Below are 26,421 nucleotides of genomic sequence, written 5' to 3' on the forward strand. Positions count from 1 at the left end.
AACAGGTCCAGACTTTCCATCCTCTACTCATAAATCAGGTCACCGTTTTTGCCAACGAGTCTAATTATTAGTTAATATCCTTTCTCCGGGAGAAAGCTCCTACAGCGTAAGCATAGTCTTTGGTTTCAACTTTCCAGAAGCTAAGTTTTATGGTTCATTTCATTAGGGATAGGCAATCTAAAACTCCACATTTCGCTTTTGGCCCACCTATATTTTGCTCATTTAAAAAGTCTGTTTAACAAAGGTGGCCAACAGCTTACACAATAAACTGAAGAGCACAGCTTCTTCTCACCCGTCGTGTCCACTTTGTGGACTGGAAATGTCTCAGAGAGGCTGGTATTCACTTGTCTGCAAGGAGGAAACTCAGATGGTCTTGAACTCATCCGGTGCCCAGATGACCAGCACTGAATAGCCTGCCTCCACTGGAAAGAGGGAGAAGTTCAACTCTGGCCAAAGTGCGCCCGGACTGTCCCACGTGCCAAACAGTGGCGACCTTGCATTTTGTCACCAGCTGGTGCCCTTTGCCCTCTCTCTTTGCAGGTCCTGTCTCTCTGCCTCTCTCCCTCTTCATCCCGCCCTGGCTCCCTTTGTGCTGCCCAGAACATCAGAGCTGTTGTGTATTAATCTTCTGACTGTTCACCATCTAGGGAGGCAGGGGCGGCCACGGGCTGGGAGGAGGGCTCTCATTCACATTCAGGGGCCAGGCCCCCGGCATTCTTTGAATCTCATTAAGCTCGGAGGGAGTGAGGCATGCATGAATTGAATGAGATACAGTATTAATTTTTGCAGGCAACTGCCCCATTAGCAGCCAAGACCCAGGCTCAGGGTGACCCAAGGGTTTTTAGGGAGGGACTCTGTCCCTGGATAGTCTAGGGGGGCGGGGAGGGGGGAGAGAGAGAGCGAGAAAGATGGGGAAGGCAAGAGGGTGAGAGTGAGAGGCAGAGGGAGAGCGGGAAGCCCAGGGAACCAGGACTCAGCATCCTCACGTTTGCACAATGCTCTGCTGGCTGCGGGCGAGGTGATGGCAGGAGAGCCTGCACATCAAGCATTTCTGTCCCCTGCCCTTCCGCCGGCCTGAGCACCACATTCATGACCAGCAGTGAATCTGTGAGTCCCTCCTGCCTTTTAGAACCTGAGCCTCACGCCTGCTGCACTGCTTGCGTGCAGCCCTGGGCTCTAGGGTCTGCACAGCCCAGGGATTTGAGCTAAATCCTCTGCCTCTCCTCCTGTTACAAAAGGTGAGCTTGTACGGACACCAGGAAGTGCTACATCTGTCCCCACACCTCAGTGTCGATAATCGCCACTTTTGTGTTCACTAATATTCATCTGCAGGCTAAGGAGCCGATGCATGCTGGTCTAGGTCTTAAGGATCTGGAAACATGTTAATCATTGTGCCAACAAGCGATTTTTACTGCTTTATTTAAAAACTCAGATAAAATATGTACAAACTCACTGGACTATTAGGAGTTTTATTGGCCAAATATGTGGAAGCAATTCATCGCTGGTAGAGAAATTTCAGGGTACTTTGATAACGGTCTACAGTGTGGTTTTCAAACTCTTTTTAGAATCTTTGCTCAAAGGAGCGCTCGTCAGCAGATGCATAAGTCTATCTGCTCTGCCTTCAGAGGAAGGCAGGTAAGGCCAATGCCACCTGGCCTGGCCCCAGCCTGGGGCTGCTCTGAGGGGCTCTGCAGAAGCCCAGGTGTGATGCTGTAGAACCTGCCCTCAAGTCACTTGCTGTGCCCCGGCAACCAGCAATCATGATCTGATATTGTCGTGCTTGTTTGCTCGTTGTCCGGGTCTCCCTTTAGACTCGAAGCTGTGTGAGGGCAGGTGTCTTGTCTGCTGGCTCACTGCTGCATCCCCGCCCCCCAGCAGGACCGGCACACGGTGGGCACCCGGCTGCAACTCCTGAGTCCTGGAAGGGACTGAAGGCAAGAGACAGCATCTCCCAAAAGGCATGATGCATTTCGAGCCTTTTTCATACTCTCAGAGGTATAAATCTGACAAATTTGCAAGAAACATCATTTGAAGTGTTCATTATTTATATTGGTTGTCCATTTATTTGATTTTGTGAATTTTGAATAATACACTTCCAATTTCGATTTTTTATCTCAGTCCCTTTGGCTAAAGATGCCAAACATTGATTTAAAAATTAAAACTAAGAAAAGAATTAGGTTGTCTTAAAGAGTTACTTTAATAAAGGCATGTTTAAAATAAAAAATGGAAATTAACCTTTCTCTTCAAAACATATAAATAAGTGGATAAGGAAATGTAAGTAATTAAACTTTCAAAAAAGTTTTGAAGTTATTAAAGCTTTGAGACAGCACCAAGACTTTGGGACAGCCCAGATGTACTGGTCTGCGTGTTACAGAGCATTTACTCTTTGGGAGCCAGACTAATTGGAATTTCCCTCTCTCCTTGCCATGTGTTAGCTAGAAGAAGTGGTAACAGCTGTGCTCATGGAAACAGGCAACAGAAGTCAAAGAGAGAGCTCATCTTAAGGAAGAAGTTTCTAGAGTTACCCATGTCCAAAGGCGGAACAGACTTTGTTGTGAGAGAGTGAGTTTCCCGTCACTGGAGGCGTGCAGTTCCAGGCTGGGTCCAGGCTACATCAGGAGAGCAGGAAAAGAGAAGCCGTTCGGGACTTCCCTGGTGGCACAGTGGTTAAAAATCTGCCCGCCAGTGCAGGGGACACAGTTTCGAGCCCTGGTCCGGGAAGATCCCACGTGCCGCAGAGCAACTAAGCCCGTGTGCCACAACTACTGAGCCTGCGTGCCATAGCTACTGAAGCCCGCGTGCCCAGAGCCCGTGCTCTGCAACAAGAGAAGCCACCGCAGTGAGAAGCCTGTGCACCGCAACAAAGAGTAGCCCCCGCTCACTGCAACTAGAGAAAGCCCACGCACAGCCACGAAGACCCAACGCAACCAAAAATAAATAAATTAATTAATTTAAAAAAAAAAAAGAGAGAGAAGCTCTTCAAGCGTTTTAGTGCAGGGACCCAGGCTGCGCTGGGTGCTGAATTGTTTTACAGTTTACTAGCTGTGTGGCCCCATGTTCAGTTTCGTTCTCTGTAAAAGAGGGATAATAATATATAATAAATATGTTCTCTTTATAAGATATATAATAATGTATGATAAGGCTGTAAAGAGGGTTAAGTGAGTAAAGCGTTTTGCATCGTGCCAGACACATTGGAAGCGACGAGATGTTATTATTATTATTGTTACTGCTATTGTTGTTATCATCATGCAAGTGTCAGTGGGTGTTCGGACTCAGGGAACTTTAGACCCTCTTTGGGGCCCAAGATTTTGAGATTCTGACGGGTAAATGGAAAAGATGAGCCGCTGGGAATTCACACGCTCTATTTCCAGCATCCAGATGACATACAGTGGTTGGATGGCCGTGATGCTCGTTGGCCTGGAGTGGCCTAGGGTGTTGATGCAAAGGGGTCCCCTGCCTGTCTTCACTGCTGGTGGACATTCCCAGTGTGCCCTTGCTGGGGAGGGGAAGTGGGTGATGAGAAGGCCCAGGTCTCCTTGGAACTAATTTGATTGGGATAAAGTAGCAAAGGTGAGACGGTGCTGGTAGAAGGGGAGATACCTGGTAGAAATTCCATCAGCTTTGGGTACTTAGATCTGTATGCCCTTAATCCCTCAACTCCATTCATCCACCGATTCTTTTATTCAGTGACTAATCTCTACTGATTATCATGGGTTTATCCACTGACGCTTCCTTCTCTTTATTGCTTCCTTGCTTTCTGTCACTCAGCAAATAGGGTTTCAACATCCTCTGTGTGCCAGACCCTGCTGTGGGTGCGGAGGGGAGAGTAAACAGACATGGCTCCTGTCTTTGTGGACACTGTTGTCTGCCTGCGGAGAATGACACTGATCAAAGAACCAGGCACAAGAATTTGCGATAACTGACAGTATTAGTGCTGGGAAGAGAAGATTTAGCATCTTTATCTGTGGATGGGGACTGGCCTGGGCAATGATGTTGGAGGATGCCGTGGGGACCCACTTGCTGCAGGATGAAGAGGTGGTGGCCAGGTGGACTAATGGCCTCATGTGAAAGTTTGGGAGAAGATCCTTGTACTGATTAAAACTGATCAGGGGCTAATATGTGGGACATACCAAGAACATGTGCAAATTAACAGGAAAAAGACAGGAACCTCCATGGAAAAATGAGAAAGTGTATGAGTAGAAGAGAAACCCAAAAGGCTCACGGGCCGATGAAGAGATGCTCAATGATTTTTTTCCTTGTTTCCCTTCAGAGGACTCATTTTATCATCTCGTCTCCACTTTCCTTTCTTTTTCTGGACTGAGGTTCTGCAGCACCTTAACTTTAGCCTTTTTTTGAAGACAAGAGACCCGGGATCCAGGGGACATTTGGGACATCGCCTCCCTACCCTGTGACTGAACACCTTGAGACGAGCAGTGATATTAGTCGGCCACCAGATGGCGCTCCAGACCTCACCAGCTCAGAAAGCTCGGGAAAGGAAAGTCTCCGGAGAGTACGGCCCATTTATCAATAGAAAAGGAAAATCAGCCAACTTTTGAAATTGCCAGCCAGAATGAACAAAATGTTCCCCCCAAATCTGTAAGGAAGAATTCTGCTTCTGTTGCGATTCCTGAGTACCTCTCCAGGGCGTTCTCAGGAAGAATTCCTTTTGCTCCCCTGTGGGAGCCCTGAGTCACTGGATGTCGTGCCGGGCACAGGGTGGGGACTGGACCTTCCTGCCCATGAGCGCTTAGGACCCGTAAGAGTGGCTACAGAGGAGACAAGCTGGGGTTAAGGGAGCGCAAGAAGGCGGCCCCTTTGCTCAGAGCCTCTGTGGGGCTGGGCCTGCCTCCCCCCGGCTCTGGGCTTGGCTCCTGGATCCTCAGAGCCTTGCCTTGAGACCTGTGAGCTATCGGGGTTCACGGACACGGGTCGGGTCGTGTCTTTGAGGTATCGGGCTGCATCCGCTCGCCTTTGGCATCAGGGATGAGTCAGAGGCTGTCACACCCTGCCTGGATCTGCCGACCCCAACGAGGGGCTTGCCTGGGGCGTGTCCTCTGCCTTGGGGGTGGAGCTGCAGGCTGGACAGGCCAGGTGCTCGTGGCTGAGGTCCCGCCCCCACCCCCCAACCCCACCGATGAGGGATGGGAGTTGGTGGATAAACTCCCAGCCTCCTCCTCTCAGGGGGCAAGAGCCCCCCAGAGACCCAGTTAGGCAGCGACCAGCTCATCTACACACCCTCTGTTGGTCCCTCTTCCCACCATCTTTCCCTCTCTTTCTCTCACTGGCTTCCCAGGGTCACCTCCCAAAGAAACTCCTTGCACCCAGATCCTTGCTTCAGGTTTGCTTTTAGGGAATTCAAACAAAGAGAGCAGGAGAATCAGGTACATTTCATAAGCAGCTTAGATGTTTTCAGAGTGCAAATTACAAGAGAGAAAAAGAAGAAGCAGATGGAGAAAAAGACCCCAGCGGACCCCCAAACGCCATGAGCTAATTCCAACTCTTCACTGTTGCTGGCAGTTGTTCTGAGGATCCCTGTTCAAAAACCCAGTTACTTTGGGCATGCAGAAACTTCAAACTCTTTTGAAGACCGTCATTGTGAATGAGAAATCCACGTTTGACATTTTCAGTTGCCTCCACTCTGCCCTGCGAACAGGGAACCCCCTACTCAGAAAGCACCCGGAGTGTGAGCCTGGCTTATAAAATATTAACCAGGTGATATTCTTTCCCCTGAGCTCGTAATGTCTTCTGACATTCTGATGCCAGCATTTTGGAGGCACACAGAATACAGAGAGATGAAAGCCAAGGGGCAAAGCCGCCCCAGTTACATTTCAGAACCCTCTGGATGTATTCGTTTGAGGAATTCAGCACCCAGCTCAGGCAAACCTCTTAGCAGACAGTGTTGAAAGAGGTTAATGGTGGGTTTGTATAGGTTGCTCTTGCTTTATTTAGGTCCCTGGAAATGCAAGTGTCAGCACAAAGTATGTTTATGGTTCCATTAAATCACCAGGAAAAAAATATCAAGACAGTTGTAAAAAAAAAAGAAAAGCAAGGTTGGATGACTCAGCCTGAATAAATTAAGAACCAAATTTGATGCAAAACTGGGAATGAGCCAGGAGCCACTCCATTCTCCAGCATCTTGTTGAAAGCTTATGAACCCCTTTCTCTCATTTTCTCTCTCCCTTTCTCTCTCTCTCTTTTTTTTGGGGGGGGAGGTGTTGGTTTCTAAATTTCTGGTGACCAGTCACCCTTGTTTCTAAAGGCCCATAAAGAGGAATTTGTTAAATATCTTTCTGGTGGAACTTAATAAAAAGGTTCTAGGTAGAATATTTTCCCTTAAAGATGAGAGGCATTGTGCAAACAAACAAACATACAAAAAACCCCACCAAAAACATTTGGAAGAGTTCTGAGTATGTTTACAATAATTTGTACACACCTCCTTATATTCTACTGTCTTTATTTGATTCCTATTAAAATGTTATGGATACTTGGACAAAACTATAATTCGAAAAGATAGGGAACCCTCTTAACTGTTGGTGGGAATGTAAATTGGTGCAACCATTATGGAAACAGTATGGAGGTTCCTCAGAAAACTAAAAATAGAGTTGCCATATGAACCAGAAATCCCACTCCTGGGCACATATCCAGACAAAACTGTAATTTGAAAAGACATATGCACCCCTGCGTTCATAGCGGCACTATTCACAATAGCCAAGACATGGAAACAACATAAATGTCCATCTACAGATGAAAGGATAAAGAAGATGTGGTACATATATGCAATGGAATACTACTCAGCCATGAAAAGAATGAAAAAATGCCATTTGCAGTAACATGGATGGACCTGGAGAGTATTATACTAAGTGAAGTAAGTCAGAAAGAGAAAGACAAATACCATATGATATCACTTACATGTGGAATCTAAAATATGACACAAATGAACTTATCTAAGAAATGGAAACAGACTCACAGACATAGAGAACAGACTTGTGGTTGCCAAGGGGGAGGGCGGGTGAGGGAGTGTTGGATTGGGAGCTTGGGATTAGCAGATGCAAACTAGTATATATAGAATAGATAAACAACAAGGTCCTACTGTACAGCACAGGGAGCTATATTCAATATCCTGTGATAAATGGTAATGGAAAAGAATATGAAAAGGAATATCTATACACACACACACACACACACACACACACACACACACACACCACATATATGTATAACTGAATTACTTTGCTGTACACCAGAAACTAACACAACATTGTAAATCAACTCTACTCCAATAAAAAAAAAAAGATGTTATGGATACTGACACACAAAGAGTACACACAGTACAATTCCATTTATATAAAGTTTAAAAACTGGGAATAACTGACATTTGCTGTTAGAAATCAGGGTCGTGACTGTTCTTGTGCATATGGGCAGTAACTGGGAGGGGACACAAGGAGGGCTTTGGGGTGCTGGTCGTGTTTTGTTTCTTGATGGTTACATGGATGTGATCAGTTTGTGAAACTTCATTGACCAGTGTGCTCATGATCTGTGCACTCATGATCTGTGCACCTTAAAAATTTTTTAAGTTTATTGATCTTGCCATATAGGCTAAGTTAAAAAAATGTTTTTCACTCTTGCTAAATGTACCAGTCCCCGCCCTCCGGCTCCACTGGGAATCTTCGCCGCGCCGTGGCCAGGCCCGAGACCCGAGTGTGATGCCTCCTGGGGTTGTTTGCCAGGGACAGCCTACCTGCGACCTTGGAGCCGTAGGCCACTCCGACCCCGCAGATGTTGTTGTTGGCGACTGCAGAAACTTCCCCGGCGCATCGGGTCCCATGGCTGCAGAGAACAGTAAAGACAAGTCAGATACAGGGTCAAATGACTTGGAGAAGATCCCTTAAATTCTATCTATGGTTCTTTTCAATGGTTCAGTTAGCCCGGAGCCAGCCCAGGACCCTGGATTTTCCATCTGTGTCTCTCCTTTCAACCCCTTCCAATTCCCAGCTGCCCTTCCTGACCTTGGCTTGTTTCTACCATGAAGAGTCTTCTCAGAACATTTTCAACCTTGAGAGGTGATCTTTACTTTAAAATTCGAAGTGTCTTACTGCGGAAAACAGTTATAGGCTTTCTGTGAAAAGGAGACACAATCTAAGACAGGTTGGTGCTGGTCGAAACAGCTGATTTTTTTTTTTTTTGAAGCGCTAGAATTGTGGGCTGGTGTTTATTTTCAAGGCTGGTTCTGTCCACAGGCAGGTAATGAATGCTGCCTGTCAGTTGTGGGATAAAAGTTATTTGCCTTTTTGGATTATAACCTCCTTTAGGACATACTGAATGCTACACATCTCCCACCTTCCTCTGGAACCAAATAAACACACACTGGCAACTGTTTGCATTCAATTTCGAGGGGTCCACAGAAACTTTGAGGCCGACCAGATTAAGAGTCCCAGGCATCTATTAGATAATCTTTCTGAAGTTTGCCGGTCTTACAATTCTGAGCAAGGCCTTCTCAGGGCTTATGTTCCAGAATGTTCTCTGCAATAGACACTGGAATTTCATTAACTTTTTCCCTTTTGCTCCCTTTTCCGTTCCACCAAAGGAATCCAAACGGCTCTCCCCTTGAACTGGGGCGGCCTGGTGGCTGGCTTGGACCCATGGGAGGCAGCGAGAGGATGCCCTCTGTCCTCTGGGCCAGGGTCCGTACAGAGGAGCTTGGGCTACAGCTGAGGCCACGCGGGCAGTGCAGCTGGGCAGCCCCCGTTGTTCCAACACCTCAGGTGAGGCCCCTGGAGGCCTCCCTCCCCCAGACCCTGCCAGGTTACCCCGTCAGCAGCACATGGAGAGAGACAGGTGCCCACCTAAGTTGCAGGATTGTGAGCTAGTAAATATTCTCTTTTAAGCCACTAGGTTTCGGGGCCGTTTGTTAAACGGCAACGGGGAACTGAACCCCGCATAAGCTCGAAGTCAATCAGAATGCCGTGTTTTAACCCCAAACAGCATTCAAGAGGAGGAGTGATCCAATGTACACATCACTGGAAACGGCCAGCCCCAACCTGAAAGTCCATCCTAATGGCCCATGAGGCAGCTAAATACGAAGTCGGCTGCAAAAGTGTCAGCTGGCCTGCAGAGGGGATGGTGGTGAGGGCTGGCTTCCCCCTCACTATTCACACGGCGGGTGCAGGAAGGGATGTGGGGAAGGGGACTTATTGGCTGCATAGCCCAAGAAGTCCTGATTTCTGCGGTGTAGACTCTGCCACATTCTCTTGGGGCAAGCAAATCTCGCACCCGCCCTTAAAAAATCACATCGGAGGACTGAAAGTATACACACGTATTTTCTTTCTCTATATGAGCAAAAGTGAATCCTGCCTCCATGAAGGCTACACATCTTATGGACTCAAAATTCCCTTTGGAACAAGAATGAAATCTGTATGCGGTGTCCGAGGAGACCTCGTTGTGACTGCAGAGGCCAGCCCTGTGGTCAAAGCTCTGTGAAGAGCCCACGTGCTGACTGAGTATCTACCAAAAACTTACAGGCAAAACCCCTGTCTTCTTGCCTGTAAGTTTTTGGTAGATCTCATTTGAGATTTTTGAGAAGGGACTTAGTTATGGTTTAACTTGATGGGAGAAACTACCCATGGGCTTTCATGGCCCCCATCTTATTCTCAGTGCTGAAGAAAATGGTAAATAAAATTCTGAAAAACATCATGGAAGTATATACACATGTATCTATATAAAGTGAAATATATACATACACATTTTATATTGATTCGTATGTAGACTTTAAATGTATATATTTAAGTACAGAGTTGTACTTATATCTACTTATGTATTTGTAATTATATACTTCTATATTCATATGTATATATACTTATACATTATATATAATCCACATATTAGATATTTAAATATATAAAATACACGCTGTATTAAGAGGACATGCATATACTTTATATACACACACATATATATTTAAAAATGGAGCTTGTGCAGACACTGATTAAATTTGGCTGGTTCCCTTGTTGTTTGGTTCATGCTGAACAAATAAATATTTGAATAAAAGTTTAAAAAGCAGTGCCACATCTAATTCGAGTGAGCACTAATTTCCTTATTATTTAATAATCAGCCCTGCCAGGCTCTCCTTTCCGAGGCCTTGCCTGGAACAGTCGATGCTGTGACCGACATCTGTGAAGCACACGTTATGCTGGTGGAGGGGGAGCCCCGCTCTGAGGAGCGAGGAGGACCAACAGCACCTGCTGTGGACGGGGCAGTCGTTCCTCAGCAGGGACCACAATCGGTGCTTTTCTTGTCGCACCCCCTTTACCCCTCGTGGGAGTAGGTACTACTCCATTTCACAGATGTCAAAGCTGAGTATCCGAGGATCTGGGCCAGGTCTGAGACCCAGGGTCAGCTACTGGACCACCCATCACCCTCCCACCCTGTGACAGACCTTCTCTGCCCTAAAACTGCTCACGAAAGGCTGGAGGACAAAATCGTGAGAACTTCCTTGAGCAGATTAAAGACACTGAATGCTTCCATATCCTTAATTTTGGCCTTTAAGTGGGGAGATGACCGTCGTGGTCCCTCCAGAGGAACATATGGGAAAAAACATTTCATTGCTAAATTAGGCGACACTAATTATAAGCGGGTAGTGGCTCCCTGTAATTGTTGGTGACACCAGGCCTCTTCGCACCCCTGGGCCTCTGTCAGCTCTGTCGCCACGGCCTTGAGTGCCTTCCCTTCAGTCCTGTTTTCCTGATCATCTCAGAGAGCGAGCTTGCTCCCCTGAATATCAGGAGAATCCTTTTCCAAGTCCATGTTCATCTGGTCCCTTTGCTCTCTCAAGCACATCCAGTAGCTTCCCTTTGTCTCTAGAGTAAAACATGAGTCTGTCAGAAGTGGAAATAGCTGTGGGTGTGGGGAGGAGGGACAAATCTCGATGGCTTGATTGGTCTCCTTTTTTTTTTGAAATTCAGTAAATGTTTATTGATTGGCTGATTGAATAAAACAGTCCAGGTGAGAAGTCTGATGAGCTCACAAAAGAGTGGGATTTGGCCAAAAAGATGTTATCTAACAAAATCTGAGTAATTTATAACCTTTTTAAACGTCTTCAACATATTCAGAACGAAAGTAATTGAAAAAATAGATTACTGAACAGTGCTCCACGGGAAGGGCAAGAAGACTGATTTTTGGTGAAGATCCAACACTTGTGTGGACTCATCGTCTGGCCCCTGGGAGACCTGAACCGCTGACTAGGGTTAGTGAGTGCTCTCTGATTCTATAGAAACAAGTCCGTAACTTTGTGCTTTAACTAATTAATGGCCTCCTTCTGACGAAGGTCATCGTGGGGCAATTGACAGGAGTCAGGGGTGTCACGTTGCCAGAACGGCCTCGATCTACTGTTCTCCTGGGCCCATGCCCTTGGCAGTGTGATTTTCTTGCTCCTTCATGAAGAGGGGTAGCACATTTCCCCTACCTTGAGTCTGGCTGGCCTCGTGACTTGCTTTGGACAAAAGAATGTGGTGGAAGTGATGAGCCTGGCCCTCAAGAGGACCACAGCTGCCCTTTCTCCTGAAACTGCCCTGGTGCCATGTGGACAAGCCCAGGCTGGCCCATTGGATGGTGAGAGACTGTAACCCCTCATGCCTGTCACCCAAGCTGACAGCCAGCTGTCCCCCAGACATGTGAGAGAGGCCATCCTAAGCCAGCCAGCCCCCAGCCTCCCTGCCAGCCAACCCTGGATGCAGGGACGAGCCAGATGAACAGAACTGTCCCGCTGACCTACAGACTTGTGAGCGATATCAGTGCTTATTGCTTTAAGCTACTACTTTTGGGATGATTTGTTACGTGGCATTATTTAGCAATAGATAACTGATACGCTAGACAAGCAAGGCTGGAGGGACAATCCCAGGTTAACCTGTGTGGGGTGGGGCTTAAGCCCGGACCCTGATGATGGCTGCACTGGGGCCTCCCTACAGCCGTGGTGGCTGCTGAGATGTCCAAGAAAACCCTGAGGACCTGCTCCGACCCGGGGAGGGGGCACATCTCCGGAGAGACAGTGCCCCTTCTTCCACATTGCTGACCTTTCACTAGAGCGACTGGCCACCCTTCTTGCCCTTTGCAGCCAAAGCATGCATTTCTATGTGACTCCATTCAGGGAGAGATGCACGGGGCAGCATGCATACGGCACCTCTCATTTACTGACACCCACCGTGGGTGGGCACCATGCCGAGAGTGCTGCAGGCTTTGTTTTATTTAATTCTCACAACTATCATTATCCCCATTTTAAAGAAGAGGGAGTCGAGCATCAAGATACTAAGTCACTTCTCAGTTCAGAGGCAGAACCAGAATTCAGACACAGGTTTGCTGCTTCCGACCCCCTGTTCTTAAGCATGACCTTTATAAACAAGATGAAAAGACAACCCTCAGAATGGGAGAAAATATTTGCAAAGGAATTTACAGACAAAGGATTAATCTCTAAAATATATAAACAGCTCATGCAGCTCAATATTAAAAAAAACAGACAACCCAATCAAAAAATGGGCAGAAGGCCTAAATAGACATTTCTCCAAAGAAGACATACAGATGGCCAAGAGGCACATGAAAAGCTGCTCAACATCACTAATTATTAGAGAAATGCAAATCAAAACTACAATGAGGTATCACCTCACACCGGTTAGAATGGGCATCTTCAGAAAATCTACAAACAACAAATGCTGGAGAGGGTGTGGAGAAAAGGGAACCCTCCTGCACTGTTGGTGGGAATGTAAATTGATACAGCCACTATGGAGAACAGTATAGATGTTCCTTAAATACTAAAAATAGAACTACCATATGACCCAGCAATCCCACTACTGGGCATATACCCAGAGAAAGCCATAATTCAAAAAGACACATGCACCCCAATGTTCATTGCAGCACTATTTACAATAGCCAGGTCATGGAAGCAACCTAAATGCCCATCGACAGACGAGTGGATAAAGAAGATGTGGTACATATATACAATGGAATATTACTCAGCCATAAAAAGGAATGAAATTGGGTCATTTGCAGAGACGTGGATGGACCTAGAGACTGTCATACAGAGTGAAGTAAGTCAGAAAGGGAAAAACAAATGTCGTATATTAACGCACATATGTAGAATCTAGAAAAATGGTACAGATGAACTGGTTTGCAGGGCAGAAAATGAGACGCAGATGTAGAGAACAAACGCATGGACACCAAAGGGGGGAAAGCAGGGTGGTGGTGGTGGTGGTGGGATGAATTGGGAGATTGGGATTGACATGTATACACTAATACGTATAAAATAGATAACTAATAAAAAAATAAAATCTTAAAAAAATATATCATGTATTCCTGATGCTCAGAAATGTGCAGATAAAAAGTGTGATGGTTAAATTTATGTGTCGATTTGGCTGGGACATGGTGTGCTCAGATATTTGATTAAACATTATTTTGGGTGTTCCTGTGAAGGTGTTTTTTGGATGAGGTTAACATTTAAATTGGTGGGCTCTGAGTAAAGCAGATTGTCCTCCGTAGTGTGGGTGGGCCTCATCCAATCCGTTGAAGGTCTGAATAGAACAAAAAGACCAGCCTTCTCTGGGTAAGAGAAAATCCTCCAGCACTGCCTTTGGACTCCAGCTCGTCTCTCCTGGGTCTCCAGCCTGCCAGCCCACCCTGCAGATTTTGGACTTGCCAGACCCCATAATTGCATGAGCCAATTCCTTATAACAAATCTCTTTCTTTTTAAATACGTATCTGATTCATTCTTTTTCTCTGCAGAATCCTGACTAATTCAAAAAGTAACTTAGTGGTTTAACCAGCTTTCACTGGTTCTTTGGCTCACTCACTGGTTAGGGTCCTTGGCTTAGGTTTTCTGCTACAACATGGTCTGTCTTTGCCACATGATTTTTTTTTGGTGACAGAACATACTAACTGGTAACCAAGCTCATTTTCTTTTCTTCCTGGGATCCGGTTAGGCTCCATTTCCCAGCCTCCCCCACACGTGCATGTGGCCAAGTGACTGAATTTCAGCTGATGTTATGTGGGTGACGGGATGTACGCTGCTTCCAGGCCTGGCTCATAAAAATCCCCAGAGCCATTGTCCGTGCTCTTTCTCTCTAGTCCCTCATGCAAACCTCCAAGGTGGAGCTTTAGTTCCATTTCACAGATAGGGGAAACTGATTCAGGGATCACTTATTCCATACCAAGCGACCAACATACCACTACCTTTGTCCATTATAATCTACTGTATTTTTCTCTCTTAAGAAAAGAATAATTGCCACCTGAGGACCATAAAATCCCCCCATATGGCAAACATTAGTTTCCAAAGTAGAAATGATTATACCAACATACAGATATTTCTTTTGCAATCTATATGATTCTCTCCACAACGCCAAATCTGTGTTACATCTATTTCTTTTAGCTGAAGGGGAAAATTTTAATAATGAAAACTTGTGTCATCCAGGTAGCAGACTAGAGATTTTTTTAAAAACTCACAACTTTGTGATATTTCTCCAGTGGCTCAGAAGAGCTCATAAAATTAAACTCTGTTGGATTTCACTGTGCTCTGGTTTGGCTAGAGAGAGGGGGTTGATTGCAAAGACAAACCTTTGATCTGATATCCGCTTATGAGGTAGTCTCAACGCTCACATGAAAGAAAAACTTAGGTCTTTGAAAGCAGTTTGGATTTTGTTATCCAGGAGGCAATTTCAGAATTAGTCGGTAAAGACAGAAGGGAAAGATGTTTGTCGATTTCTAAGCCATTACGTGTCCCCAGGGTAAAGTATTGGTTTCCATCACTGTGCTAATAGCCAACCAGAGAGAGCAATTTTCCCCCCATGTTCTTTTTTAGGCCTGTTTATTGGGTTCTTCAGAATAAAATATGACTTTTAATTAAAAAAAGTTAATCACTGAAAATCTTTCTTATTTGAAGGTTTAACTAATGCTATCAATCAAACGTGCTCACATAGAGACAGATGATCCTTGGCATCCATTTATCCATACTTCCCTTCATTTTGGTTGCTTGAATAATAAATGTCTTCTCTCTCCCTGAATTTACAGTAAACTTTTTGTGACCAGGAATTGCATCTAATCCAGAATCTCTTACTCTTTAGGGCGTAATAGATAGAGCATGCTGCACCCAGTGATGCTCTGTCAATATTGCCGATGGTGGGGATGACATTTCAGTGGTGCATGCCTGTCAAAGAAATGCTATGCAAGAGAGAGTTTTATGGACAACAGCACAGCAATGGAATACAGATCTGCAGTGCATCACCAAACATTGACCTAAAACCCAGCAAGGCTGGAAGATTATTGACAAAGTGTGAGCCGCAAACCTTGGGAGAAGCAGGCAGCTCTGAAATGGACAGATGTCAAGGGCACTCAACATCTTGGCATGGCTGAGAAAGTATGCCACCCATCCATCAACCAGCCAATCAATATTCATTGAACGCCAGAAAAAAAATGTGATACTAGATCCTGATACCTCATAGCAAATCAGTTACAGCTGTGTTGCATATTATTGATGCTGATTAAATATGTATTATTTTCTACCTTTTTGCAGTTTGGGTTATTGTTGCTACTGTGGCTGTTATTATTTTGCTTGGTCGTCTGTATTTCTCTGATTGCAAGCTAGGAGGAAATGATACTCCTTTTCCAAATTTCTCAACTGTGTTTCGAATACATACCTGGAGCGCAGATACCGCATACAATTATCAAATGGTTCACAGTAGAATAAATACACTTGCTCTGCCGAAAAAGGAATAATCCTACAAAATCAAATGAAGCACAGGGCAAGGAGTTCTAATATACAGGTCCCCTAAAAGCAGTTCTGCATATGTATGAAATTTGCCTTCATAAGGAGTCCTTCGCTTGGAGTTTTAAGTATGTTCTTAAAGAAGCGTACACTTGAAGGAAAACAAGTTAACCTATAAGCACAGAGAGGAGATATGATGGTTTAAAGTGTGAGGAAAGCCCAGGGGAGACACACGGCTATTAAACTCAGTTTCTCAACCAAGGGGAACGTTCTCCTTGCTTGCTTTTGAGAGCGCCCCTGGTAGAGCGTTTTATTTTCTACTTTCCACAGCAGTGAGAAGCCAGTGATGGAGAGCGTGGCCTTTTCTGGGCAGGAATTGCCTCTGCGTTCTAACCGGCCTGTGTGGCAGGCAGTGTGGCTGGAGAAGCAGCAGCAAACCCACTGCTGGTCAGCATGGGGCGGCCCTTCATTGGAGTTTCGGTGCCGAAACTAGCTTATCCAAGAGCCCCGAGTCTGCTGAGCAAAGATGGGGTATTGGGACTGGTGCCCAAGCCCAGAAGAGAACACCTGAAGAAACTGGCAGGCCGGAAGCTCAGGCTGCCTGGGCAGTAAACCCTGCTCCAGCCAAGGGCAAGTGCTCAAGGCTCTCAGAGCTTCTGGGCAGCGGCATTCCTAGAGTGCAATGGGAGAATCGTCCTTGTCTATGCCCCACACCCAGTTTCCGACCCAATCACAAGATCTCTCCTCTTTTCTCCTAGCAACCTGTCCAAACCTTTCATGCTCACCTCCTCCATGAAGCCTTCTCAGATTGCTGCCTTCTACACCAGTCTCTAACTCCAGGACCAGTTATCCAGGACACCTCCTGAACACGTCTGTACCTCCCGCCTCTGCTTCTTTGCCTAAATTGTACCCTCACCCCAGAATACACTCCCCTCCCCTCCCAACTCTACCTAGTACCTTCATTCAAATCCCAGACCAAATGCCACATCTTCAAGGAAACCTGTCCCAGTTTCCCCAGCCAGAGATAACTTTGCATTTCTCCACGCTCTCTCTCCAAAGCACTTTTATTATGAGGCAGTGCTTGTAATGGCCCCTCACTGGTGTCAAATCCTGTCTCCACCACTTGTTAGCTGCGTGACCTTGCACACATTATTTAATCTTTCTGTGCTTCGGTTTCCAAAATAGGGATAATAATGTTCACACCTATTTCAGAGGGTTAGATTGAGAATTAATACGTGCAAAGCACTAAAACAGTGCCTTAAACATAGTAATTAATAGGCGTTCGCTTTCCTCGCATGATTTCAGCCCTGGCTACACTTAGCACTGCAGTGATCCGGGCTGCTGTCGCCTCCTCATGGGACATTGCAAGCGCCTCAGAAGCTTAACCACCAAAATGAATAGTTTCATGAGTACCAAGCTAAAGGCCCAGTTCTGTTTATCTCTTTTTACGCCCTATGCTTTTAAAATTTACTTTTTGTTATAGAAAATATCAGAATAGACAAAAGTAGAGTGAAATCTCATGTAACCATCATCCAGCTTTAACAATTATTAACTCATGGCCAATTATATTTCCTTTAAACCCTCCTTTACTCTCTTTCCTTCTTCTACAAGCCCCTAGTTATACTGAAAGAAATACTAGGCATAATATTCATCCAAAAGGGAATTTTTAATAAACTTGTCTTACACTCAAGGGAAGGGTGCTGTCTTCAAATTCTCTTTGGGCCAAGCAGGAACCACCTCCAGGACAGACACGACTTTTCGGACCACAGATCCTCCCAGGGCTGTGGCCTGAACTTTGACCCGCCTTCCTCTCATAATCACTTACAACAGTAGTTTTGTTTCGAGAGGCCGTGATTTGAACCGTGGTACCGTCCAGTCTTTGTAATAACAAGTCATGATAGATGAGGATCTTTGAAAATGACTTGATAATTGTGAAAAACCCCATTTATGGGTCAAAGTGGCCACTGTGTCTTGAGTCATTGGTTCCTTAAGAGGCAAGGATCATACTTGCCTGACTCACGATGACTGTGTCTCAGGCAGTTGGACACTTGGGGATTCCACCTCTGGCAAAGAAGAATTTTAGTGCCCTGGGCTTCCCTGGTGGCACAGTGGTTAAGAATCTGCCTGCCAATGCAGGGAACACGGGTTCGGGCCCCGGTGCGGGAAGATCCCACAAGCCACGGAGCAACGAAGCCCTCGCGCCACAACTACTGAGCCCTTGCACCTAGAGCCCGTGCTCCACAACAAAAGAAGCTACCGCAGTGAGAAGCCCACGCACCGCAACGAAGAGTATTCCCTGCTCGCCGCAACTAGAGAAAGCCCATGCGCAGCAATGAAGACCCAATGCAGCCAAAAATAAATAAGTTAAATAAATTAAAAAAAAAAAAAGAATTTTATGCGCTTAGCTCATTAGTCCTAGAGGATTTTAGCCAGTTTAAAATTGAACTTTCAAGATCAAGTTTGCGAATGAAATTATTTAAGGTAGAGGACATCTCCGTTTTGCTTTTGTTTTTGTTTAAAGAATATTCTTACAGCTCATCACACAGGAAGACTTACTCGTGGGGGGTTGTGTTTGGGTTCAGAAAATGGGATGGAGGGAACCATTCTGTTGGTTATATTTTTGTGCCTGGGTCCATCCACTGAAGATGAATTTAATACCTACTAGCTGCAGAGAGAAAGCTAGTAGCTGGCACGCATGTTGCTACTGCCCTTTTTGATAGCGTGTGGACAGCTGGTGACCGATGGTGCTGAAGCCACGGCCACCCTCGTTGTCCTTCTCAGCACAAGGGTCCAGGCCGCTGTTAATAATTATGTCTCGCCCCTGGCTTAGTGACTTCTATTTGATGACTTCACATCCCTGTGCCTGAAAATGGTTTATTAGCTAAGGGTGGGTATGCAAGGATCTAGGTGAGTAAGAGACACTTCAAGTCAAAAGTTCTCTGGCCTTTTTTATACACCCTCACCCCCTCAAACGCACACTTCCAAACCCTGCATGATGATTTTAAAGCTGCAGATGAGGTTGATAGAGAGTGAACTGTGCTCTTGGATATTAGCAATGATCTTTTAAAAATGTTACAAATTCGAATTGTGTTTCCCCCTTTATTCTTTTCTGCATTTTCTGTAATTACCAAGCCCTGTGTGCTCTGTCTGTGCCCCACACAGTCTCTGGTCAGCTTGCTAACTGTAGGAACAGAGGCTAAGCTACCTGGTCCACTGGGGACCCATCCCTGGCCACTCTCTGGTCATCATGCCTTCTGTCTTTTATAATAAAGATGATGCTTATAAAAGAAGGGTACAATTTGGATTTAGAAACACTTACAGAGCTTGGGTTCAAGTGTCAGCTTTGATATTTACTGGTTGTTTGTCCAGGGAAGTCAGGCAACTTTTCTGAGCCTGTTTCCTTGTCACTAAACTGAGGCTGACAGCATTTGTTTCATCTACCTTGAGTTTGTCACGAGAAGTAGAAGAAATGAGTAAAGTGCTGTACACACAATATATTTTTATATCATTAATTGAAGTTCATACGTTCTCATCAGCTTCACTCAAAAACATCAATAATGGGGAAGCACTAGGTTTAGAACTGAGTCAATTTTGATTGAACAAGCCACGTGCCTTAATTTCTTGATATTTCTTACATGTGATCAACAACTTAGGCAAGAATTTTACTTGGAGAAGAAAGAGACTGCATTTACATGTTTTGTAGCAAAACAGGCCGAAGAAAAATCACACTTTTGGATGAACCATTCATTGGGTAGTGTTGCATAACAGGATGGCAAGCAGTATTTCAAACCTAGAGTTAACAATACTGTACTGCATATTTGAAAGTTGCTAAGAGAGTTGGTCTTAGAAGTACTCATCACAAGGAAAAAAGTTTTTTTATGTGACTATGTGTGGTGTCAGATATTAACTAGACTTACAGTGGTGATCTTTTTGCAGTATACACTAATATGGAATCATTATGTGGTACAGCTGAAACTAATTATTATACCTCAGTTAAAAAAATACCTCAAACCTCTGCCAATTATGCTTACTGTTTTGTCAAAAGGGACTACATGAGCTGTGATAAGGTTACAGCAAAAACACTTTGCAAAAACATATAGACACAGACCCCTGGGGCAAAAGAGCTCTCTGCAATAGTTTCAACAGATCAAGTAAAACCCATGTGTTTACAATCAACTTGTGGTGGGTTGAGAAAGGATTTCTTATTATTCCTATTTTTTTTTATCTTTAATAAGGTGGCAAATAATTCCTAGTTCAACAGAACAAAATAGTCAAGAGATAATTCTAGAAGAGCGTTGCCATATTAAAAAAAAATCAAGAATTTAGAGAATGTAGCCACAAAGAAGGAAAAAATATCACCATATAATTTAGCAAGGCAGTGAGAGCATTTTGCTGGTGATACTTAAGCCTTAAAAACACAACAGAGCGAAATAAAACCCCACACTTGACGTCCCAGACACCTCAGGAGGCCCCATTTACCTGTTAAACCAGTCATCTGTGTATCGAGGGTAAGGATAGGGGTCGTTGCTGCTGAAGTCGTAGCTTGCTTCGGCATTCTGCAAAACACAAGGTGTGTCATTAGGTCATAAAGCCAGAGGCACGGGCACGAGAGGATCCGAGAGATGCAACCGTCTTATGTGGACGGTCCCTCCGTGGAGGGCTGTGTTAACATTCTCTCTGGACCAGCCCTTGAGGAGGTGACAGAGCAGACGTGTGTCCGTGGAGGGTTCTATCCTCCCGTTATCCTCTTTTCCAGACTCCCTCATCCCATCCTATTCCGGGCCCTCAAAGGGTTAGCAAATTTGCGTCCTGTGCTACCCAGGACTGTCTCCATTTTAAGCTGAGTGACACTTGTGGGTCAGTGGGTCTCCCCCGGAAGCCAGGACTCTCGTTAAGCTTCCTTGCACTGATGGCCAGAAGGATCTAGTTCTCATGTCACAAGTGAGGCAGCCTCTAGAGTTTTCTTACTTTATGCAGAGCTCACTCCAGTTCCCTGCTTCAGGCTGACAGAGGCTTGTCTCCTTTACATTTACAGGTGTTAAACCCAAGCCCCGAATACTGGCCATGATATCAACCTCATTTATTCACTCAGCAAATATCATTGAGTCTAATATATGCCAGGGACTTTCCCAAGTATGGGAATACAATGGTGACATCCCTGCCCACATGTAAATTACAGCCTGGTTGGGGGGACAGACATCAATCCCACAAAAAATAGTTGATTGCAAACAGGAGTCCTCAACACTACAAGATACAATGAGAAGTTTAAATTCTATTCAGTCCAATACCTCCAATTTTCCCATTGAGAGTCTTTCCCCACAGAAATCAACTACCTATTCACTTAAAATGATTTCATGCTTTAATTTTGTCCATTTAGGTCTTCAGTTGGTCAGCCTTTTATTTTGGTCCATGATGGGAGATGGTCCCCCACCATCTGTTGGCTAATCCCTTCCTTCCTCTCTGCCTGTCAGTTGCCCAGGGATGCTGAGCTCCGTGAAGCTCCTCTCTCCTCATCCCATCCTCCCTCCTTTGTTTCTGAGGTGTGCAGCCAAGACCCTGGATGGTTTCCTGGTCCGCAGTATACACTGGGCTGGGAAACACTGGGTTAGACACATATTCCAGCTGGGAAATTTCTCAATTCCATGGGCCCTGAGACGTTTTAGAGAATTGTGCTCTTTTATGAGTCAAAACACTTTAGTTTGTAAACTTAATGTATTAGTGGCATAATGGTTTTAAGAGCAAATTGACTAGTTCCATGAGTTTATGTGTTTCCATTTGCTGGATGACAAAGGGCCAGTAGCTGGAAAGACCAGAATTGTAATACTAATTTATTTTTAAAAATGTGCTTGGGGCAGAAGTCACTTTGAAATTTGTTTAAAATTTTTTTAACTTAAAAGTTTTTAGCTTTATTGAGGTATAATTCTTATACAAAAAATTCCACACATTTAATGTCTACATCTTGATATGTGTACACTCATGATGCCATCACCATAACCAAGGTACTAAACATACCCACCACCTTCAAAATTTCCTTGTGTTCTTTTGTGTCTGTGTGTTCTTCTTTTTTTTCTTTTGGTAAGAACATTTAACGAGATCTATCCTCTGAACATATTTTACAGTGTATAATACAGTATTGTTGACTGTCACATGGCAGAGGTCTAGAACTTATTCATTTGCATAACAGAAACTTCATACCCATTGAAAAACAATTCCTCATTTTTCCCTCCCCCACCTTTCTATTCAAAATTTGGACCAGTCACTTATCTTGGGCATTGAACATGGCTATCCTGTGTTCTAGAATCTAGGTCTTCCTTCAAATCCTAATCTTTAGAGAGGATGTGTTCCTGTCTCCACTGGCCATAATTACTGGCAAATACCCAGGCCTGCTTCTCCTCCACTGAGATCCCAAACTACCTTCATTCACCTTTAAAAGTTTAATTCTCTATCTGGGCTATAATCCCAGTCTTTGGGAGACTCTCTCAGATTTGGCATATTTTTTCTTTCTTGATGTTTCTTGAGCTATTTGGATCTCACTTCTTTTGAGGGATACTATTATGAAAGTAACTTATTCGTCTTCCCTAAGTATGTTCAATTACCCCAATCTTCCCTGAATTTTTGAGACAAGAGCATGCGTAGGTAGAGCTGGTGGGGTTGGAATATTAAGAGGAACACAAGTTAATAGTTTTTCTTTGGGGTTTCAAAGCTGAGGTTGAAAGTTAAGCGATAGATCTGGAAGACTATTTGCTAGGCCTGGTTTGTTTCTCTGTAGAAGAAATGAAAATGGCCCAGTCTAAGGTGAATTGAATAGAAAATTCATTGAGTAGCACTTGTAGGGCCCTCAGAGGGAGCCCTGAGTGCTACCTCTCTCTTCTGAGCTGTGTTCTTGGAGTGGGAAGGGGGTGTGTTGGAATGTCCAACCTCAGAGAGGTCTGGGACTCATCCTAGGACAGGGGCGTGGAGCTGAGGACCAGAAGTAGCTCCGTGAGGTGTCTTAGCTGAGGGACTCAGGGACGCCCCATTCCGTGTCCCTGTGACGCTCACTGCAGAACAGGAAGCAGCAGAATATTGTGTGGGAGGCTGAGATTAGTGAGAACACGACAGAGAGAACCAGCTGCCCTAGGAAGTCCAACGGTCACGACACTGAGGATCCAGGGTTCAGGCAGGATCTGCGTGAAGTGATGACCGAGGCCAGTTGGGTGGGGATGCAGCAGTAGTTTCCACGGTGGACAGATGATGAGACGTGAGCTCCGGGAGCCCGGCCCCTCTTCTTGATGCTGTGCTACTCCTTTGCAACTTGAGGGTGGAGGCAGGAGGGTGGGAGCAAAACCTGTGTTGGCCAAGGTCAAATTTCTACCATCAGTGCCAGTAGGTTGTTGGAGAGAAATTAAATTCCACTAGAGAAAAATAAAATCAGAATTTTCTGCACCTTTGTGTTTGCTGCCTAAGCAATTGACCTATTTCACCAGCTTTCCTCCCTGGCTCACCTTTTTTGTTCACACTGTCACCTGAGGTCTGGGCCGAGGTCTTTGGCTCTGATTTCTGGTTCTGGAGAAAACGGCTTGCCGCAAGGTGGGTGGGGGCAGAGTGGGGAACTGGAGAGTTCAGACAGCAGAATTTGTCCCTGAGAATCCACGGGACTCTGAGACCACTTTTACAGCAAGAAGAAAGACCATGTATTGTCTGCAGTCAAATTCACCTCAACGTTGAGGTGGATGAGGACTTAGGAATTCTAATTTGTTGTCTTTACAATTAATTTGATGACTAATGCTAATTCCTTGTGTAATAGTCTAGGCTGAGGCTGAGTATTAAGGAAGGCAAACAGGTGTTCTTCTTTGGCTGTATATTTTCTGGCAAAAAATCAAATGGTTTACAGCAAGGAAGAAGAATGAGTGATTTTTTGCAAGGGTTCTGTTTATACTTTTATAGCCCAAACCGACGAGTCATTGATTGATCTGAATTACAATGTCGTCTTCCATAAAACTGTTTGTGTACAGGAATAAATTAAACTGGTCTTGGATTATACTGGAATTTTCTAAAATATCCATTAACGTAGACATGTGGGAGGAAGTGGAGTCTCTGTAGATTTAATGCTCTGGTATCCTAGGCTAAGCCAGAGGTTTGTTTTGGTTTGAATTCTGTAACTTCGTCCTAAAATGCATTAGTCTATTTTCTTTTAGAAAATATTAGCTGTTTAGTGAACATAATTTAATCATTGATGATTCAGTATCAGGATGATTCAGAGTCACCATTAAGAACTTGAATTATCATTGTACCATTGTGGAGAAAGTAGAAAGATTGGGCTGAATCCAAACTGACCTCAGGGCATCCCTGGAAGTTATTTCTAGACGAAACTTCTGATAATGGCTCATTTTCTCTTTAAGAGTTGAGTGCAGGCAAAAAAAATCCCTCTAGCAATTAGTATTTCTAAAGCTTAGTGTCTGAACACTTGAATGCACAGTCAGAAAGCAAGGCTAGATTAACTCCCAGCAAAGAAGTTTGATAATTACGCCTTTGGCTGTTGTTTGCGCTGCGCACTTTCCCATCAGATGGCCTGCCCGCACACTAGGCTAAGTAAGGACAAGGGACTTACTTATTTTCATGATATCTTCTGACTCCGTTATATCTGAGGTGCTGCCATCAAAGGCACAGGCTGACAAATGGCACCTGTCTGATGCTATGGCTGGTCTCACCTTGGAAGCTGGTGGTGGACCCAGTGGCAATCATGTTTGTTGCTTTAACATTTTCAGAGGAGCTTCTGAGCCCCTTGAGACTGAACTCAACTCTAGCACTGCCACCCTTAACCCCCAAATCTGGAATTTACTACCTCTGGGACAAGTGGACTTTCCTTGCTGGGTAGCACAAGACAGACGTATCTGCAGGCGTCAGCTTGAAGTAGGGGAAGGAAGAGAGGCATTAAATCAGACAGATCTGGTTTTGAACCCAGGCTATTTGGTCTTGGCAATATTCTTGTTTTCTGGTAACTGAGGTTTTCCTCATCTTTAAAATGCAGACGATAAAAAAGTAACTGGTTGGTTGCTGTGAGGATAAAAGGAAGGAAGGGATGTGGGCCAGCAAGCACACTGCGGACGATGTCTCACCTCTTTCTTCTGCTTTTGTGTCCTCTACTTTCTTTGATCACCTATGGCAAGAGTCACAAAATATGACCCAAAGGCCAAATCTGGCCCACCACTTGTTTTTGTAAATAAGGTTTTATTGGAACATAGTCATGTGCATTTGTTTATGGGTTGCCTAGTGCTTTCACAATGTAACAGCAGACTTAAGTAGTTGTGGCAGAAGCCTACCAATCTTAAAATATTTACCGTATTTTATAGAAAGTGTTCATCAACGCTTGACTGGCATCCTAGGCCTTTGGGCGCCCAGGCTGCCTGCTGATAGCCTGAGGCTTGCGCTACAGCACCTCACCCAGTCCTGCCTTCCTGGGAGGCTCCTTTGCCCTGAGACATACCTGTCCCATGGCCCCTTCTCTCTAGGTGAGCTGCAGCTGCCGAAAAGGAATCTGATACAAACTAACCTCACTATGTTGCTAAGAGTCTGAAGTTTACCTGTCCTGGGCCTCACACCCATCAAAAGTAGGTTATCGGGTGTTCCTGTGGCCAGAAATGGGGGCTCAGCCCACTGGGGCGCTTGTGGAGGCCGTGAGGGCATCCCGCTGGGATGGTGGGGAAGCCCCACCATCGTCCCCACCGCCCCTCTGCCCATCGTGGGTTGAAGGCTAGTCCTAGGGGCACCGACCCTCTAGTTCATCTGTCTTTCCATCTACAATTATCCTGTCTGTGCCCACGGTCAGAACATCACCCTTGGCAGGTGCTTGCAGTAAACAGCATGTGCCCAGGTGATATGGGCACACGTGGTGTCTGCTACACAAGGGCTCACCCATCTTTCATTTTTAAACCTGATGTTGCTTCGGCATTCTGACAATACCAGGCTCTCGTAATAGACCAATGTATTTAATATAAAGGTCCGTTGGTGTGATTGAATTTTTTAGAGCACTAAGGAGCAAACTCTGTGGTCTGACTATAAAATTAGGCAAGTGGCATCTTTTTTTTTATTTCTTAACATCTTTATTGGAGTATAATTGCTTTACAATGGTGTGTTCGTTTCTGCTGTATAACAAAGTGAATCAGCTATATGTATACATATATCCCCATATCTCCTCCCTCTTGCGTCTCCCGCCCACCCTCCCTATCCCCCCCCTCTAGGAGGCAAGTGGCATCTTTAATCAGGGCTGCCTTGCACAGCCGTGCGGGTCATGCCTTCACAAGCAGCCACGCCCAAGGGGAGCAATGAGGGGCTACACTGGCCTCGCAAGCCTGTGCCCTGCGGAGGGGCTTGAAAAACTAATCGGTCCGCCTGCCCGGAGGAGCCACCCTTTTCTCATTTGTCTGCCCAGAAGGGGGCACATTTTCTAATCTCTTTGCCCAGAAGAAGGTGCCGTTTTGCAATTCACCCACCGGAAAGGGGTGCTTTTTTCAATTTCACAAGAAGGCACTTAAGTACTAGCATGTCTATGAGCCACGGCAAGAAATGCGTCTCCTAGTTACAGCCGTGTACAAGCTCAGACCGCAGAGAAATTGAACCAGGGAGACAATGTGGCCCCTGTGAGATGTCAGGTAATACCAGACTCACATAATATCTCAGGCAATAGGAGTTTGTGACTATGG

General features: G+C 45.1%; 1 protein-coding gene across 1 annotated transcript in view; it reads right to left on the reverse strand.

Moving 5' to 3' along the window:
* The window catches only part of PCSK2 (proprotein convertase subtilisin/kexin type 2), a 216,948-nt gene that overhangs the window by 34,386 nt on the left and 156,141 nt on the right, over positions 1 to 26,421 (reverse strand). The window contains exons 6-7 of the mRNA XM_082361545.1: positions 20,219 to 20,295; positions 7,739 to 7,827 (exon numbers count right to left, since the gene is read on the reverse strand). Coding sequence (XP_082217671.1) covers positions 7,739 to 7,827; positions 20,219 to 20,295 — 166 coding nt within the window. The remainder of the gene's footprint in view (positions 1 to 7,738; positions 7,828 to 20,218; positions 20,296 to 26,421) is intronic.

Source organism: Balaenoptera borealis (assembly GCF_965194805.1).
Source record: "Balaenoptera borealis genome assembly, chromosome: 16".
In the NCBI taxonomy this organism is placed as follows: Eukaryota; Metazoa; Chordata; class Mammalia; order Artiodactyla; family Balaenopteridae; genus Balaenoptera; species Balaenoptera borealis.